This window comes from Eulemur rufifrons, chromosome 8 (genome assembly GCF_041146395.1).
Source record: "Eulemur rufifrons isolate Redbay chromosome 8, OSU_ERuf_1, whole genome shotgun sequence".
Lineage (NCBI taxonomy): Eukaryota > Metazoa > Chordata > Mammalia > Primates > Lemuridae > Eulemur > Eulemur rufifrons.
This window is the reverse complement of record NC_090990.1, coordinates 68140373-68159409: the sequence shown is the minus strand read 5'-3', so window position 1 is coordinate 68159409 and position 19037 is coordinate 68140373. Positions and strand designations below refer to the sequence as shown.

Below are 19037 nucleotides of genomic sequence, written 5' to 3'. Positions count from 1 at the left end.
GCCTTTCTAATGTTCATGCTCCACTAAGTCTCTCAGCTTGGTGAAGGAAGAAGCTGGGTCTCCTTCCCATATCTTTATGACCCCGGCATCTAACCAACCTTGGTACAAGTAGATAATAAAATGTTTAATGTCTAAAATTTTTTAAAAATTAACAGTTAACATTTAGAAATAATTTTAAATTTATTTTAAATTTTAAGCATTATCAGACTCTGGAAGTATTAGATTTTTAAAGAACACAATGTAAAAGTTTCAAAGTTGAACATCTAAAAATCCATCAATAGATTGATGGTATTACACAGTATTTAGGTTATTTCCTTCTACTAAAACTTTAAATTCATTTAATTCTGTTAGATAGATAGTGAGTGATTCTGGGTCTCCTAGGGACGAAAGTGGGTGCTGTTGCCCCCATCCTGGTCCTGCCCAACACTAATTCTCCATAACTGGGGGAGGAGGGAATACCCTACGAATCTGCCAATCAGAACTTGGTGCACCAGCTGCAGAAGAATGCAGAGGACTCTCTAGCCCACGGGCCAACTAGCATAGGTACCATGAAGTCCGGAAAGTGACCTAGAAGCCACATGCGTGGTAAGACTCAGATCATGCAGCTCCCCAACTGTCCAATCAAAGTGGTACCATGGTGACCTCTGAACCACAAGGGAAGTCCCTATCTGGGCACTATGGAATAAGATGCAGACCATAACCGGTCCCTCTCTTTGTCCTTCCTTTTGCTCACCCTACTGCGACAATGGGTCTGGCCATCATCTGTGGCACATGTATCGTGCTCTGTAAACCTATATCTTGCTCTTGGCCCTATAATCCTATCTTTCTCTCTTCAATAAACCTCATTTTCGTGCTTGCCTAACTTTGGCATGTCTGGTTATTCTTCGGCCACAAGCACGCCAAGAACCGATATTTTAGACTAAAACCTGACAATCCCAGAATTTATAAGCTATTATATTTTGTATATCAGAACTATCTGTGGAAGCTCATTTAATCTACCTACCAGTTCATATCCAAATACAGACTAATTTATTATAGATATCTTAATAAAGAGAATTATTAGTCATAAACAGAAAAAGAAAGTATAGAAATATGAAAGTCTCATGAGATAATTAGATCTGAGTGTTAATAAAGATGTATAACTGAGCTTCAGAGTTGTACATTAAAAAAGTCAGTATAGCAACTAATAAAGCTGGCACAACTTGGGGAGACAAGATGGCTGACTAGAGACATCACTTGTCAGACCATCCGGGATGGAAGATAGGAATTCTGACAAAGGAGAGAGAAGAAGAGACGCAGAGTGGGTGTGGATCATAGAGAGAGGTGCTGGAGCTTGCCATGGATCTCACGGATGAAAACAGAAACAGAGAAGGTAGAAGATAACGGAAAAAGGATATTGGAGATGATCAAACGCAGAGAAGCTCTGAGCCCACTGAAAGGGTAGGGGGGATCCTTCTCACCCTTCCATAGGCATCCAGTGGCCAGTGCTACTGAATTTCTTGGAGGCTTTTCCACCCCTACGAGCTACAGTTTGCCTACTGTTTTACAGTGGCAAACACAGTATAGCAGGGAGAACTTGTGGGATCCTGGGGTTCAGACACTCTGTGCCAGGGAGGGTGTCAGGAGAGGCCAGAGAGCTGGCTTTCTTACATTCAGATTCTTTCTTCCCTGCCCCTCCCCCACCCACTGCAACAAGGAAAGCAGTTTGGGCTGAGAATTTGGCCAGTGGCCACCCCCCAGCAGGAGTATGTTACAGGCTGACTTCCACAAAAAAGTGGGGCCCATGGCCTTCCCTACAGGGGCCTGCAGTGGATCTGGGGTGCCAGACTCAGGAACTCCCTGCCTGAAGGCATTTCGTGGAGTCACATGCTAGCGGGTCAAACAGGCCAGACAGACCCCATGTCCTTCTGACTCCAGTGGATTGCTGGAGACACAGCAGGGAGGTCTGTGCGTTGGACTCAGATGGCAAGGAAGCCCATGGGGGCAGATCTGACAGAATACTGTGGAGTTCCCAGATGTGGCCAGCTGGGAGAGCACCCACTCTCCCACCACCCCACAAGAAAACCACCCTGTTTGATTAGGGCAGAGTCTAGAGTGAAGAAGTGTACAGCCCCGGGTACCATAGCAACCAGGTGCAGTTCATTCATGTCCTGGGGCTGACCCGGAGTGGTGGCCCCTTCCCCACCCATTCCAGCCAGGAAAGCAGTTTCTGCTAAGAAGTAGGGGAGCAGTTCCCTCTCTCCAGCAGGTGCGTACTCCAGGCTGAGGCATCCACAGAGAGTGGGGCCCATGCCTCTTTCGCTGTGGACTTGTAGTGGACCTGAGGTGCCCAATTTGGGAGTTCCACGCTGGCTGGCATTTCGGGGAGACACACTAGCAGGACAGACACACAGGCCAGGGTGAGATGTAGGAACTGGACAGACTGTGAATCTCAGATGGCTTGATCTCCATAAGCAGACTTTCCGGCTGGGTGGACCCCTTTAGCCCTTCCCAGGTGGCTTTCTTCAGAAGCTGGGAACAGATCTTTGAATTCTGCTGAAACAGCAACCTTACCAGCTTTTGTGCAGCCCGAGGGCAAGCCCACCCAACCCAGCCTCATTCCCCTACCTGCCTCTGCTGAGGCAGAGAATAAGGACACACCTGGAAGTTACGGGGCCCCACTCACCACCTGGGGCATTAAGAGTGCTTCTCCTGAGGGACTAGAGTCAGGCACAAAACCAACATGGCAACCTGCTCCTTCTGGCAAACACCACCTACTGACAGGGAGGTCAATTGGCACAGTCGTTTTCAACATTTACTGACTCAATCATACAAAGTAAGGTTACTTCCCATTCACAAGAGTCACCGACCATCTTAGTGATTCAGTGGGGTGTGCCATTACAATTCACACTGCTAAGAAGACCATAGGGCTGGGGATAGAGAAACGATTTCAGAGGCCTCCATCCTCTCTCATCAAAGAGCAACAGGGAATCTGCCCACACACACAGCTCGTCATTGCTATAGCATACACACAACTAGCAACTCAGAAAAGCATCACACTAAGGACATATCCATTACTAAGGCATCTATCAGGAACCTAAATCGCCAAAACACCCATAAACCAAGCCAAAGGTTCTTACATAACATATGTTACAAACACTCCTGTATGAGTGAGTGGGGGGGAAAAGTCCCATCTAAACAAAAGAAAATCCAAAATTAGGAAGCAATAATTGCTCCAGATGAGAAGGAATCAGGGTAAGAACTCTGGAGGTATGAAAAATCAGAATGAAAGGTCTCCTCTAAAAGGGAACACCAGCCCTCTAGCAATGGATACTAACCAAAATGAAAATATTGAAATGACAGATAAAGAATTCCAAATATGGATTATAAAGAAGCTCAACAAAAACCAAGAGGAAATGGAAAACCAACTCAAAGAAACCAGAAAAACAATTCAGGAAATGAATGAAAAATTCCCTAAAGAGATTGACATATTAAAGAAAAATCAGATAGAACTTCTGGAAATGAAAAATTCATTTAAGGAAATACAAAACACAATGGAAAGTTTTAAGAATAGACTAGACGAGGCAGACAAAAGAATCTCAGAGCTTGAAGACAACTCTTTCGAATTAAAATAGTCAAAGATAATAAACAGAGAATTAAGAGGAATGAACAAAGTCTATGAGAAATATGGGATTATATGAAACGCCCAAATCTAAGAATCATAGGCATCCCAGAGGGTGAAGAAGAAAATGCACAAGGGCTGGAAAACTTATTTGAGGGAATAATTGAAAATTTCCCTGGTCTTGCCAGAGATTTAGACATCCAAGTACAAGAAGCTCAACAAAAACCTGGGAGATTTATTCCAAAGAGGCAATCACCAAAACATACAGTCATCAGACTGGCAAAAGTCAACATGAAGTAGGAACTCCTGTGAGCCCTAAGGCAAAAACATCAAGTAACTTACAGAGGAAAACCCATCAGGCTAACTGCAGACTTCTCAACTGAGAACTTACAAACCAGAAGGTATTAGGGCCCCCACCATCTTCAGTCTTCTTAAACAGAACCGCCATCCTAGAATTTTGTATCCTGTAAAACTAAGTTTCATAAATGAAGGAGAAATAAATACTTTTCCAGATAAGCAAACACTGAGGGAATTTGTCAAGACCAAACCTGCTCTGCCAGAAATACTCAGAACTGCAACACATAAGGAGCAACACAATGGTCTTCCTAAAGTGTAAAACCACCCAAAAACTAAAGCTCAGAGCTCAAATAAAGCAATAATACAAGATGTATAACAAAGTAGTAAGGTAAAGTTTAAGGTAAACTTTAAACCATGACTATAGAAAATTTGACATAAGAGGAAAATGGAAATGAAATGTAATCCAAACCTCCAGATTACCATTGTTAATGTGTTTTGGATACTGATATTACTGTGAAATTAAAACAAAAGCACTGGTGATTTGTGGAAACACTATATGCCAAGTACTTTTAATATTAAATAAACCCTATGAAAGCTCTAAAGAAAAAAAATCAAGTTGTAAACAATAATTGCAATAGATCACAAGAAGTATTACAACATAGGTATTATAAGATCAATGGGAGTACAAATAAAGAATTCATTTAATTTTTTAGGACTAAAAAAGATATAAATATAAAAATTTATATTTTTGAAAGTTGATAATTTTAGTTAATTTTCTAAATATATTAAATATTAAGTTGAACTATATATATTTATCAGTCACCTCTATATTCTCACTTCATTCAAAATTGTAACACAAAATATTTGAAGTTAAAATTAATTCTACTAATATGTTAATGATATCTCTAAGTAGTAAAAATCTAAACATAAAGATATCTTCTTATCAGAACTTTTTGCCTTTTACTTACCATAAGCTGTCCCTGGGCCAAACTCAGTGCCTGCATCAATCATATATTGTCCCAAAAGTTCTGGGTTGTTTGAACGACTTGGAGCTTTTCTATCCAGTTTCTCATAAACAAATTCTTCTATCCTGGCATCTAGGAAAAAGGTAAAAATTACCAATGATTTCAAAAAAGCAAAGGTATTTAAAAGATTGTTTTGTTCCCCTACCATTTATTGTCTCTTAAATATGAAATTAACATTCATTCAAGCACATCTTAATATAATTTTTTATTTACATATTAGAGTATTATATAACTCTAAAATACTTACATTTTAGAAAGTTGATAAAATATCTTGGCACAAAAACATTTTAAAATGAAGCTAAAACTATTATTTGAGTATTCTACGGGATTTAAAGTTCCAGAAGAGGATCGATAGTAATTCACTTACTATTTAGTGAAGTTGCCTTTGCCCTATTTTTAGCATTTTTAACTCTGAATATGTTCATAACTTCAAAATCAGGGATTTCCAGCTAGGAAATTATGGCTGTAAAGTACCTAGAGGAACCAAAAAGTCACATCTTACAGCGTTAGTGTGAGCATGTGTTCTCTCTTTTTCTTGCCTAGAGTCTAAACATAGACACAAGTGCTTAAGAAATAGAACAATCCAGGCTTGGAATAGTCTATAGACAGATCAGTAATATGATCCCTTGGCTTTAGTTTATTTAATTATGTTTTTAAAGTACACAGACGTTACCTCTAAGCACGCATTCACTCAAAAGATTTCACCATTAAAAATAGGTTTAAAATACAAGACAAAAGGTTAAACGCATTAACAAAACATTTGTATAAATAGAAAGGAAAAACCAGTAAAAGCTGAATAAATACTTGGTTAGCATAATATTTAAGACTAAAAGAAATTCACATTCACATTGCTGCCTAACAGTGAGGTATTTCAGTGATAAATGAGAAAATGGCTGAAGTTTCCAGAAACAATGATTACGTATAAATTAAAATTACAATCTAAAAAGAAGCTAAGACAAATAGACTCCCTCAAAGCACCTCCCATAGATTCCTATCATAATTGGAAGTTTACAGTGCTGAAAATTTAAAAAATGAGCTGAACCAATAACAGAAAAACCTCAGGAGTTGGTGAAAGGGTTAATTATTTTATATATATATATATATATATGTATATATATATATATATATATATATATATATATATAAAAATAGGGTTTTGGAATAATACTCACTTTTGAGGCAGATTCTAGTATAAAATCAGAAGATTTATTTTTAAGCAGAAATTTAAAAGTCTTTAAATTAGTTAAAACCAAAACAAGTCTTTTCAAAACATAACCATTTAGAAGACGCTACTTAAATTTCAGAATTTTCATTTTCTGACTGTGAGTGATTCTTACCTTTGACTGCTTTTCTACCTATTTGGCCAAAAGTTTAAAGTTGAAGACTATGTTGACTTCATTCAGTTAACTAAAATGTTTGGTATATTAATAAATGTTTAATTTCAATAGGTCACAATAAAATCTTAACAAAATATGCAGATAATTCTGCTATAATGCAATCTATATTTCTATATAACATATTCTTTAAAAACTCTAGTTTCCAAAAAATTATACACTAAAAATAACACAGGGCTTACAGGAAAAACAGAGTTGGGACTGACCACTCAAAAATCTATGTAATTTTGTAACCAGAGCACAAACAAAAAACAAAACAATTCTGCAACTACTTCATGACACAAAGCCTGGGAGCTGGAGGGAATTGTGTAATTTCCCTGTTTATCAGTCATGAGCTTATTTTCCATTCAGAAAAACATGTTTAGAACAGATTATATATTTGGGAATCACTGAATAGAACAAGGAACAAGAGAAAAATACTTATTACTTTTTTAAAGTGCCATGGCATATAATTTAAATGACCTTAAGTAAATAATAACTGCTACATGGTGTCTAAAGATAATAAGATTCACTCAAAGTATAAAGGCTATTTTAAAATGTTACTACAATTTAACAAAAAAGACAGAATTACTAATATTTGTATAGTGCTTGAAGTTTAAGTTAGAATCTAAAAGTAAGTTTATGGAATTTCACAACATGGTCACAGTAACATTGGGGAAAAGAGAAGAAAAGCATGTATTTTTGCCTTTCTCCTTCAGTTTTGATAGGCAAAACTCATAGTTAAAGGACTGGATGTCAATACACCTAGTTCTAGTCCAAGTTCCACTTTTAATGAGGTAGGCTACATTAGACAAGATGCTAACTTGTAAGTTTCATTCAATAAATTATCGTGCACCTCATCTGCAAGGTTGTTGACTTATCTGAAAAACCTCAGTTGTCTGAAAATCAAATGAAATACTTTATGTGAAAATAAAAAACTTAACATAAACATAAAAAACTGGTAACTATGTAAGCATCTAAGTAATTTTCTCTTAATTATTTAGGGACAATTCTTCCCTGTGTAAAAAGGGAAAATGTCTTTATCTTCACAGTCCCCTCATGGCTCTTAAAATTCAAAGTCTGAATTTCCAATTTCTCACTGAAATTGAGGTTTCAGGAGGATTCTACAAAAGTCTGAAAAATGTCATTCGTAAATTTGTTAGAGGGCACAGAGAAGAAATGTCTACCATCTCTTCTTCACGAAAGCGCACACACACACAAAACAAATCTTGAAGACACAATCAAAAAATTTGGTTTTTAAATAGTCATTAAAACTTTTTTTTAACATTAAAGAACCCACTAGTAGTATTAATATTTAAGGTAGACAAGAGGTAAAAAGTTTCTTACTTGGATTTGGCTGCAATAACACTTCAGTTTGTTTCATTATTTTTTCTGTCCATATTTTGGTACATTCAGCTTTGCTAAGGAGGTTCTCTAAGTGAGCATCCAATTCTGTCTTCTCAGCCTGGCCAAGCTTTTCTTCTGTGAACTGTTATTGATTATTAAAAAAAAAAAATAAATGTACCTCAAATGTTAGGAAACTATATAAATAAGTAAAAAGTAAACTCAAATCCAAACAATCCTAAATGTACAAATGTCTGTGTTCTAGGTTTGTTTGTAAGCCATTGCTTATGAATGCTTTTTTGCCCCTATGGTAATTTATCGATACCTCTTCAGTGGCACTTATGACGACCTTATCTTACAGTTATCACATATCCTTAGTTCTCCTAAAATGTATGGTGTGAATTCTGTAGAAAACAGAATATTGCTTGGTATATGAAGTATATAAAGTATATAAATATTTCCTACATATAAAAGTAGGATATCATAATGGTAAGGAGTAAGAGCTTTGAGATAGTTGGATCTAAATTCAAATCCTGACTGCACTGCTAACTGCATGAACTGAGTGAGCTTTTGAATATTTTTTCTTTAGTAGCCTCTACCGCAAAAGAGAGACAATACATATTTTACAGTGTTTTGAGTATTAACTAAGATTATGTATGTAAATCACTTTGTTGAGTGCCTGATAATTATTTAAATTTAAAAACATTTATGTTTATTGTGGTTTATGCATTATTGGCACTTTAATCACACCTATTTAAATAGGCTTTTATGTGATATTCTGGGAAACTGTCATTTGTTTCTTAAAGAGATGTTCCAGCAATTTACAGACTAACTTTTGGAACATCCTATTCATACTGTGGAGGCATCTTTTAAAAATCATAAAATGTAGTTAATATAATAAAAATTGATTTGAGTATGTTTGAATGTATTGGTGCTTGAGGAAAGGCAGCATTGTCTATACAATAATAAAGAGGTAAAAAGATTCTGTGTAGATCTAGAGGCTTCTGGATACTTTTAATTAAACACTAGAGGTGATGACTCAAACTGTTTATCATGTATCACTTCCTCTAGAACAGGTGGCTTTCTCCCATCTTAACACAGGTATATCACTAGCTCTAATTCTACGCTCAGTCATAACTCACTTCTAGCTAACAAAACAATGTTCGTCTTGCCTTTTTTCCCTTTTATTTCTTAAAATCTCTTTTGCTGCTCTATCTTCTGAATTTTGTTAATCTGTTTCTTTCAGCATCCGTCTTCTCGGTCTAATACTTTGAGTTTACTATCAGCACCTTTAGCTAAAGGGTCCTCTAGAATTTTATCCTTAGACTTCTGGTTACACCCCCCACTGAAGGACCTGATCAGGGGCTAGCAATAACAGCTTAAATAGCTTTTGTCAAGCTTTGGGCCTATAGCCAAGCCCTGACCAATGGGTGGAACTGAAAATAGCGGTTCCAAAGCTATTACCTAAGCCCATAAACTTGCAGTATACCATTAGAGGATTGGGCACTGGGCAAAAGTGAACCCTGATTCCAGGGTCAGTGGGATAAACTATGCAACCTCATTCTTAAGAGAAAACCTGGTATTCTCTATAGATCCCTGAAGATTCTAAGTGAGAGACCACCTCCTAAAATTTTTATATACATTCAAACTCTACCACCAATGGTTAGATAGCATATCTACCAGATAAAGCAACCAATAGGAAGGGAAGAAAAGGAATACACCCAGGTGAACATTGTCTATAAAGAATGATAGAAGAAAAAATTTTCACTTGGCACCTTAAAAAGTGAAACCACATACAAAAACTTCCCCTTAATATGCAAGTATATTCATTTATTTATTCATTTCATTCTGTCCTTCAACAAATATTTATTAAGCACCTATACATATATATGCTAGGCACTATTCTAAGCACATGAGTATCAGCAGCCAACAAAAACAATATTTCTGTTCTTAGGAAGCTTGCATTTTAATGGGGAAGAGAGATAATAATTTGCTAATAAGGATACAAAGGTATAAAGATGGTAAAGGACCAATATACGTGGTTCTATTATTTACAAGGGACATAATGAATGCAAGTACAGAGAAGAATTCATTCTTCAGGGAGAGGGGGGAACAGGAGAATCAGTGAAGGCTTCAATGCAGAAGGGATAGACGACTTGGACCCGGATGGGGGAGCAGGAGTTTGAGGAACATGAGATAGGAGTGGTTAGAGAAATAGCATCTCTGAACAGGTAACAAATGACCTGCAACTGAATGATATGAACTATGTAAAGATCTAAGGAAGGAGTTATATAGTCCTCTGATGACTTATCTTCTGGTTGTACTATTTCTGTGGAATCATTAGCACCACCCTTATGCATATTAAATATTAATTCTTTGTAGAAATCCTCAATTTATATTTAATAACCAATAGTGAATACAAGAAAAAAATTGATGGATCAATAATTTAAAAATCAGTATTTATTAGGTCTTTGTGTAAGGCACTCTTCTAAGAACAAGAGGACCTGGTCTCTTGTTATATGGAAGAACTAAATGAAAAATATTAAGCAGTATGAACCTACAGGCCTATTTTTTTCAGTACATAAAATGTTAAACTTGAACAGATGTTTTATAAATATACTGGAATTAAAGGTACAGACTAGAAATCACTAAAAAATGTTTATAAATAGTGATTAAAGAAATAATCACTGAGTTTATCTGACATAAGTTAAGATTCAGGGCAAGTTTTCTCCTGACAGTATTTCAGAGAACCAACAATTACTTATTTGGAAAATATTTCAATCTTCAGGTCAAAAAGCCTGTTTGCCTAATTATTTAATATTATATTTATGACTCTCATGCAACTATCTCCCAGGTATCTCTCATTACATACACATAAGATTCTACAAACAAAATGAGTAGGTTTTTTGCTATTCTAGTTCAGAAGGACAGACAGACAGACACACACACACACACACAAACAATATAAGGAACCCTTATATATGAGTGAGATAGTCTGACTATATAACAGAAAACCTGTTTAGAAAAATAGAAGTTCTATAGTAAGGTGCACATAAGCAATGTATTTAAGAGCTCAGTAATAAATTCTACCTGATGTTTACCTACATTTTCTAAGAGTGAAAACAGTTGTTATTTTTCACTGTACCTAAATCTGTGCTTCACATTTCAGTACATTATATATGGTTCTGTCTTGTCTTTTAATTTTTTAAATGTTTTCTATTTTCAACAAGACCATTTACATCTTTCTTATACTTCTATATTTTTAAAAATGTCATGGCTTAGTATATGTTCAAAAATACCATATACTAAGTGCATTTTGTATTAACTACTGAAAAGAATCTTAAAATATAGATAAGAATCATAATTTTAGTGATGAATACATTGAGGCTCAGAGCAATTAAACGTTTTGTACAGGGTGTCAGTGTTGGGATTCAATCTCATATCTGTTTGAATTATTGTCTTATTATGCTATAAGACCCTTTTAGTAAATACTTGCTGATTTCAATAAATTTTTTTTTCTCTCTTTCTCTCTCTTTTTTTTTTTTTAAAGAGACAGGGTCTCACTCTATTGCCTGGGCTAGAGTGCAGCAGCGTGATCATAGCTCACTGTAGCCTTGAACTCCAGGGCTCAAATGATCCTCCTGCCTCAGCCTCCTGAGTAGCTGGAATTACAGGCATGTGGCACCACGTCCAGCTAATTTTTTTTTGTAGAGATGGAGTCTTGCTGTGTTGCTCAGGCTGGTCTCCAACTCCTGGCCTCAAGTGATCCTTCTGCCTCAGCCTCCCAAAGTGCTGGGATTACAGGTGTGAGTAACTGTGCCCTGACCTATTTTTCTATTAATATTTCCATCATCATTATCCAAACATATTCTGTGCCTCCTTGCCTCTGTGTCTTTGTTCACAGCAGTCTGGACAGCTGTCTCCTCTAGTCCACCTGTGCTTCCTATAAGATAGTCAATAATTATTCACCAAATTATGGGTTACTCAGGCCGGGCGGGGTGGCTAACACCTGCCATATATACATATATATATATACATATATAAAAATAGTGGGGCATGGTGGTGTGTGCCTATGGTCCTAGCTACTTGAGAATCTGAGACCGAAGGATCACTTAGCTTGAGCCCAGGAGTTGGAGGCTGCAGTGAGTTATGATCATGCCACTGCACACCAGCCTGAGCCTGATCCTGTCTCTTAAAAAAAGGGGGTGGGGGTGTAACCTAAACCCTATAATGAATGAAAAAAGCGGGGGGGGGGGGGGGACTGACACACAGTAAGAACATTGCTAATGTTATATTTTTACAGTGCAATTATAAATTTAAATCTTATTATTTCTAAATGATTCTTTCCATAGTTAATTAGAAGTTATGTTGTATTAAGATAACAAAATATTTAACACATACTTTTTTCTAAAATCTTTTAAATAATGCATCTACTAAGAAAATTATGAGTTATCTCAACTAAATCAAGATTTAAATTACTAATCAAAAAATATTTATGGATTATATATATTTTCTGCTACTGCAAGATGATCAGTGTCTGACATGGTTCTTGCCCTCAAGGATTTTATGATCTAGCTAGGATAATACAAACATAAAATTATAATAATGACGCACTCTTTGGAATGACAAAAGACCTATTAATTCTTTTTTAAAAGGATCCCTTTCCTAGTTACCAAAAATTTTTAGATTAACCCATAAAAATTTTACTTTTCAACAATTTAAGCCCCAAATCATTACTGACTTTGTAATTTCTTGACAAAAGGTATTAATCAGAAATTACAGTTGATTTAATGAATGGATAGCAGTACAGTTTAATAATTAACAACTTACAATTAAAGTTAAAATGTAAATAAGTCATGGAAATCCAAACAAATTGTTCTCTAAAATGTAATTTGATATACAATTTTTCATAATATTTCATTTGTAATATATTAAAATAGCATTAGAACATAAGAAAACTTAATCCCCTTTCCTATATGTATTTTCTCTAAACATTGCTTTAAGGAAAGGATTGTCTTTGATTCGGCCACATTGTGCCAGGCACTGTAATCCTTTCTTTTACTACAGGAGAGGCACATAGCCTACAGTATGAAATAAGAAGCCTGGATTAAATACTCTACTGTTTAGAAAGAAAAAAAAAAAAGACTACAAGTAAAAAGGCTGTGTGATCAAAGACATCTATTTAATGTAAACACTAATTAATCATCAATTCTTTGCCTGGGTTAGAGTAATACTCCAAAAGTAATCTAAACTTTAGATTAGAATATAACACAGATTCTGAATATAATGTATTAGCAAACTGTAAAGTGGATACTTCTCCATTGGGTCTCAATTTTGCCTGCTCTATAGAATTACTTGGGGGAGCTTTCAAAAATACTGATGTCTGATGCAACCCCTAAAATTCCAAAGTAAACTGGACTGAGGTACAGCCTATATATGGCATTTTAAAAGATTTCCCAGGTATTTTAAGTGCAGCCAAGACTGAGAACCACTGTTCTAAGCTCATACATAATTACTTAAATATGTATCACTTGGTTTAGTGCACTCTGCATTTCTTTCCTCTTTGGCCCATTTAGGAATTTCTGTTCCTATTACTGTCACTTCACTGGGCTGAAGTTTTGCTTCAAATATATCAATTGTGTTTAAGTTCTATCATTAAATTTGTTTTCAAAGAATATTTAAGTAATTGATCTAGGTGTCTGATCATCTTAAATATAGGAGCATAGTAATTAGAAGTACATAAGTTGGGTGTGGGTTAGTAGAAAGCGTTTAGGACCATTTGTAGGTCCTAACATAACGTAAGAATACATCCAAGAAATATGATGAATTGAAAACAGTCTTGTATATTTTCTAATTATCTCATTCATGTAGTACATAAAAGTAAATTTTAATGTCAGGTTAACAAACTGTCTTCTACCTAGTTTATTAAATTAATGTCAATAGCATCAAAGGATGTGAAAACAGTTTTAACTAACACTAGCATGCAGATTATTACATAATGAGAAAATGTATGGACTTTGTGACATGTTTTTCTTATTAAAATATGAGGGACATGGTGAAGTTATAAGTTTAAATTCTATAAAAGAAATAGATTTCAGAAGGGCTTCAGAGAAAGTTGTTTGGCCAAGTTGGAACTCCAGACAGGGTCTGACAGGAGCTAGCTGATGGCAGCATCATATTCATCTTTATGTCTCTGGCTTAGACACACATTATTCTTGCTGAAATAGATGGGAGATCAAGGCCAACCTCCAAACTATATTTTAGAGACTTTTTCCCTTAGAAAATAGCTGGCATTCATGAAATCCACAGTATAACTTTAATAATCAATTGAGAGAAAGTGTTAAAAAATTAAAATGAACTCCTTCCCTAAGTAATTTGGTTTGAAAAAATTTTAAAAGTATATGCTCTTATTTTAAAGATGGTGAGTAAAGTTGTTTCGATATCAATTCTGAATTGAAAATGCATCTCTTGCTCCTTCGTCCACTTGAAAGACTTACCAAATGAAGAATAGTAACTCACAAAATGGGCATTTACTACAAAGAATAACATGTTTAATTATGATAAATTTGGGACTAAACTATGAATTCCTTGAGGGCAGGAACTGGGTCTCTTTGAATCTTTCAATGTCAGGTACCTAGGAGGTACTCAATAAATGTAGGTTGAATAGTTTAATATTTTAGACTGGCATTAGTTAACTTCAAGGTCAGCAAATATATCAAGAAAATACTAATAAAGATAACAATTAGTTAACATGCTAAATGATTCTTGTTGCCCTTCAAAGACTAATCTTTGCATACGGATACTACTTGCTTGGCTAAAAAGAAAAATTAATATGAACCACACTGGATGCTGTGAGAGGGGAATAAGAAACACAGTTCATACAAAAAGTTAATACAAACTTATTAAAGCTGTGAAAGCCATAAGAATTACAGAATTTTAGAGCTCTAAGGGATCTTATATAATAGTTCATTAGAAGAAAAATGCCATATGACCATATAGAATTGAAAAATGATACAGGATTTCACATCAAGCTCTTGTGGTCTGAAAAGCCTTCATAGCTGAGATGGACTTAAAGCTTTACCTTGAGGGAAGGAAAGAAAAAGCAGAGAGGGAGTGGAGGACATTCAACAGAAGTTAACTGTGTGAACAAAAGCCTAGAGTCAGAAAAGTATAAGATATTTTGAAATTTAAAAAATAACTTGATTGGAATACAGTGTTTATATGAGTGATGGAGAAGACCAGATTGTAAGGGAGTATTTGATGCTCACCTATGGAGTTTGGACTGAAAAGACTGATTCTAAGAACTAATAAATGGCTTTTAAAACACCAGTAATATAACAATTTAAGGAAGATAAATTACCTGATGCTTTTGTATTCTATTGTCTTGAGGTAGTTAAAAATAAGCACCTGAATGGACTAGTTAATAAATATTCCTACTCATTTATATATTCAACCTTACATTTTTTAAAAAAATACCAAGGTTTATAAACAAATTTTAAAATGGGAGAGTGGAGTGGTGATGAGACCCTTTTATTTGCTTTAATAGTTTGATCTAACCTTTTAAAAACAAGAAACATGTTCAATTTTTAACTTAAATTTTTTTTAATAAAATGAAAAACATATCACAGCTGGCCAACTAAAGAATGGCCTATTGCTTAAGGTACAATTTGATTTGAATAAAAATTATTATTTATATGAAATATGAAAGCTTAATTTCTTCCTACTGTTCTTATTGCTCATAAAGAGATACCAGCATACCTCTTAAGCTATTCTTAGCATGAAACTTAGTACTTTGGCATTATACTGATGTCAACCCAATTTAGTGTAGAAACTTAGGTACTAAAATACTGAAATGAGAAAGCAGTGTTTTGTTGAAAATTACCACACAGCATTCCAAATTTCACACATTATATTTTAGAAGCGTCTTTTTTTATACTTTTAAAAAAAGTTGTGGAAAATATCAAATATATACAAAAATATAACAGCATAATGAAAAATAGTATAATAAAACCTCATGAACCCATAACCTAGCTTCAACAACTATCAGTATTCTGCTCATCTTATTTCAACTACTTCCCTTTTTTCCTTCTGAAATATTTTAAAGCAAATCTCAGACATGGTATAAATTTATTCATAAATAGACACATTAAAGGAGCCTGTTTCTCCTGAAATTTTTCCCTTCTTAATAAATGGCTCAAGCTAAAACCTTGGAGTCATCCTTGACTCATCGTTCTCTCACACCTCAAAGCCAATCTGACAGTCAGTACCATATAGATTTTGAACCTCCCCTGCTACCACTGTCATCTAAATCACAATCACTTTTGCTGTGATATGGCCATACCTCACTTACTGGTCTCCCTAGTAACCCTGTAACCTGTTTGTACTTGTTCCCTCTGCCTGCAATGCTTTTCTTCAAAAAAATAAAAATAAACACACACAAACAAACTGGGGTTCTGTCACTTCCTTAAGGTCTCTTTGAATTTCATCCTATTAAGACTTGCCCCAACCACCTTATCTAAACAACATGGCAACAACCACCATCCCTGCGATTACCCTATTCCTCTGGCCATTTTTTCCGTAACTACCTGATGTATTTATAACCGTGTTTTCTGCAAGAATATAAGCTCCAGGAGGGCAGATACTTTGTTGATTTAATTTACCGTAGTATCACCAGTGTCCAGAATAGTGATAGGCAGACCTGGAGTGGGCACTTAAATATTTAAGACTGAAAAGAAAATTACTTGATAGCTAACAGATTAGGATAGAATTTAAACACTTCTTCCTAAAGAATCTGAAATAATAAGTGATTAAAATTCCTTTGGGAAGTATACCTTTTGAGGGCTTTGCTAGATTTAGGTTTTTAAATCAAGTCTATCAACAATTTAAATCAGGTTAAATTCTAATAAACAAGTCCTATTTAAGCAGTGTGGGTTACGGACCTGAAAAATATCTAACTGTATTTAAAAGAGTGGGTTTATATAATGTCAAGTCTGCAATAAGCATCTAGAATTATATATAATCATTACTAAAACAAAAATACCAGCGGCTCTAATCCTCTACTGTAGTCAATGTTAAGTCTAAAAGAAGTGTCTCACAAATCAAAATTCATTTCAGACCCTCGATTATTGATTCTTCTTGCCCCTTGTGTTTGAACTATTAGAAGTAGGCCAATTTGAATCAAAAAATTATTTTAACTGTAAAGGTTCAATGTCTTTGCAATATACCTTATATTTTAGGGGAGGAGGGGGAGAAAAAGGTTAAGGCTGCTAGCTTATTACCGACCATTCAGATTTTAGACCTTGGAAACCAAAAGCTAGAAGGAATTTCCCATTTCTTAAGTGTTATTTGCTGCTGATATTGAAATGCTCATATTGTACCAGATAATCTTTAAGGTCTCTCTAGGTCACAACATCCCATTATTCTATATATCTTAAACCTGCAATGCTTATCCAGGAAGTAAAAGCAGCTTGCAGTAGGTCAGACAGCACCTGGTTATTTACTAGCCGCGCAAGTTAAGCAAGTTACTAAACTTTGAGGCTGTTCCTCATATTAAAGGAGGGTTAATAACATCTATCTGGCAAAGTTACGGAAAGGACTAAAGAGAACATGTCAAATGAATAACAAAGTGCTTAACATACCATTTTTTCACAATGTAGGCAGCTATTACTTTCCTCTATCATTCTTTTGCCAACTATAGTGCAATGTAAGATCAACTGTGCCAATAAAATTGGGGCAAAGGAGACAAGGAAAGTTGGTACACTTCGGTACAAATTTGGTATGCATATTAGAAAATTATTTTTGTTTTCTCTTTACAAGAAAATGTTGCTACTGTGACTGTCATTAACTTAAACACCAGATTGTTTACAACCCATGTTGTGAAATTTACATCTGTTCGTAGATTTAACTGAGTTGGCATAATGTGGGTGATGACTGTAGGAAACTGTCCAAGTTCCCTACTACTGACACTTCCTTGATTGCAGAATACGAAGAGGTAGTCAACTTTTCCCCTTAAAGTGTATTTGAAATATACCACTGTGACTACAGCCATAACAACATGATTCTTCTCCCATCCCTCCTTGCTCTACAGCTGGTGCTTCTCATTTTGAAAATGAGAACACCTAAACTGCAGGCTTCCAGTGGCCTTGGTAAAATGTGAACGCCAACTGACGATCTCCATTTCCCCCGGGGGCTGCCAAGCCCAGGGGCAGTCCTTTCAGGGAGAGGGGGGCTGGAGGGAACTGTATCGGCAGCTCAATGGGTTGAGGGGCAGGAAAAGGAAACTTCCTTCTTGGACTCGGAGGCAAGGGTGAGAGAGACGAAAGGAAAGGGTGGGGGTGGTGCAAGAATGGCTTGGGTTTCGGTTACCCCGCCGGACTCGCAAGGCCTCCGCCAGCCCCGCGATGGAGGTCACACCGGCACTGGCGTCGTGGAACCAGAAAAGCCGACAGTGCAGCACCTCGGTCCGAGAGCGAACTCAAGGTGTCCTCCAGCGGAAGACAGCTCCCGGCCCCGTCCCCACCCCGCCTCGCAAACCGGGGAGCGGCGGTTGGACAGGAGCGGGGCAGAAAACCGCCGCCGGGCCCGGAGGGGCACCGGGCCGCGCCCATCACCCAGGCCTCTGGCTGCAGCAGGCCCGCCGGGCGCTCTGCGAGGCCGGGGTGCGGGGGCCGCCGCCTCCTCGGGCTGGGCAGCCCCTCACTGGCTCTCGCTGGGCGCCGCCACCCTTTCCCCCAACGCGGTACCTGCACGGCACGACTGAGGAAGGTGCCTGCGTCGGCCGCCAGCTTCTTCACATTGAAGTCCATGATGTTCATCCTGGGCGGCAGCCGGGCGGAGCCGCCGGCTGATCTAGCCGGGAGGAGGAGGCACCACGGCAGGGCTGGGGCGCCGGGGGCAGACGTGGTAGGTGGAGAGAGGCGGCGCCAACCCCGCCGCCTCAGCTGTCGTTTCCCTGAGGGGGGGGGATGAGGTGGGGCGAGGGAAGAGAGGGAGGGCCCCAGAGCGGGCCGCGCCCGGGCGGCGGCGACGGCGGCGGGGGCGGCCCAGAAGCTGAATTCGGCGGGCCTGGAGTGCGGCGGCTAATGTCGGCGCCGGCCGCGGCGGGCGAGCTGGAGATCGACCCGACCCGACCGGACCCTGCGATGTGGAGCCGGGTCTCCCTCGGAGGAAGCGAGCGCCGGCCTCGGGGCGGAGCCTTTATGGAGGTTATCGCGGGAACAGCGCCCCCTTGAGGACTGCGGCGGCCCAGCCCCGGGGCGCGTTGGGAGCTCCGCCCGGCTCCAGTCGGGAGTGCGGCGAGGGGCGCGCCGCCGGGTCGCAAGGCCGCGGCGCCGTGGCACGTTTGCCGTTAACCTCTGAGAATCCAGAGCGGAGACAACACAAATTCCCCTTTTTGTC

General features: G+C 37.6%; 1 protein-coding gene across 4 annotated transcripts in view; it reads right to left on the bottom strand.

The window, feature by feature from the left end:
- The window catches only part of SH3GLB1 (SH3 domain containing GRB2 like, endophilin B1), a 40077-nt gene extending 21509 nt beyond the window's left edge, over nt 1-18568 (bottom strand). For all 4 annotated transcript variants that reach the window (XM_069478163.1, XM_069478164.1, XM_069478166.1 and 1 more), the window contains exons 1-3: nt 18383-18568; nt 7644-7785; nt 4867-4995 (exon numbers count right to left, since the gene is read on the bottom strand). In XM_069478163.1, the coding sequence (XP_069334264.1) occupies nt 4867-4995; nt 7644-7785; nt 18383-18454 (343 nt within the window). In that variant the 5' untranslated portion in view covers nt 18455-18568. The remainder of the gene's footprint in view (nt 1-4866; nt 4996-7643; nt 7786-18382) is intronic.
- Between the last annotated feature and the right edge of the window lie 469 nt (nt 18569-19037).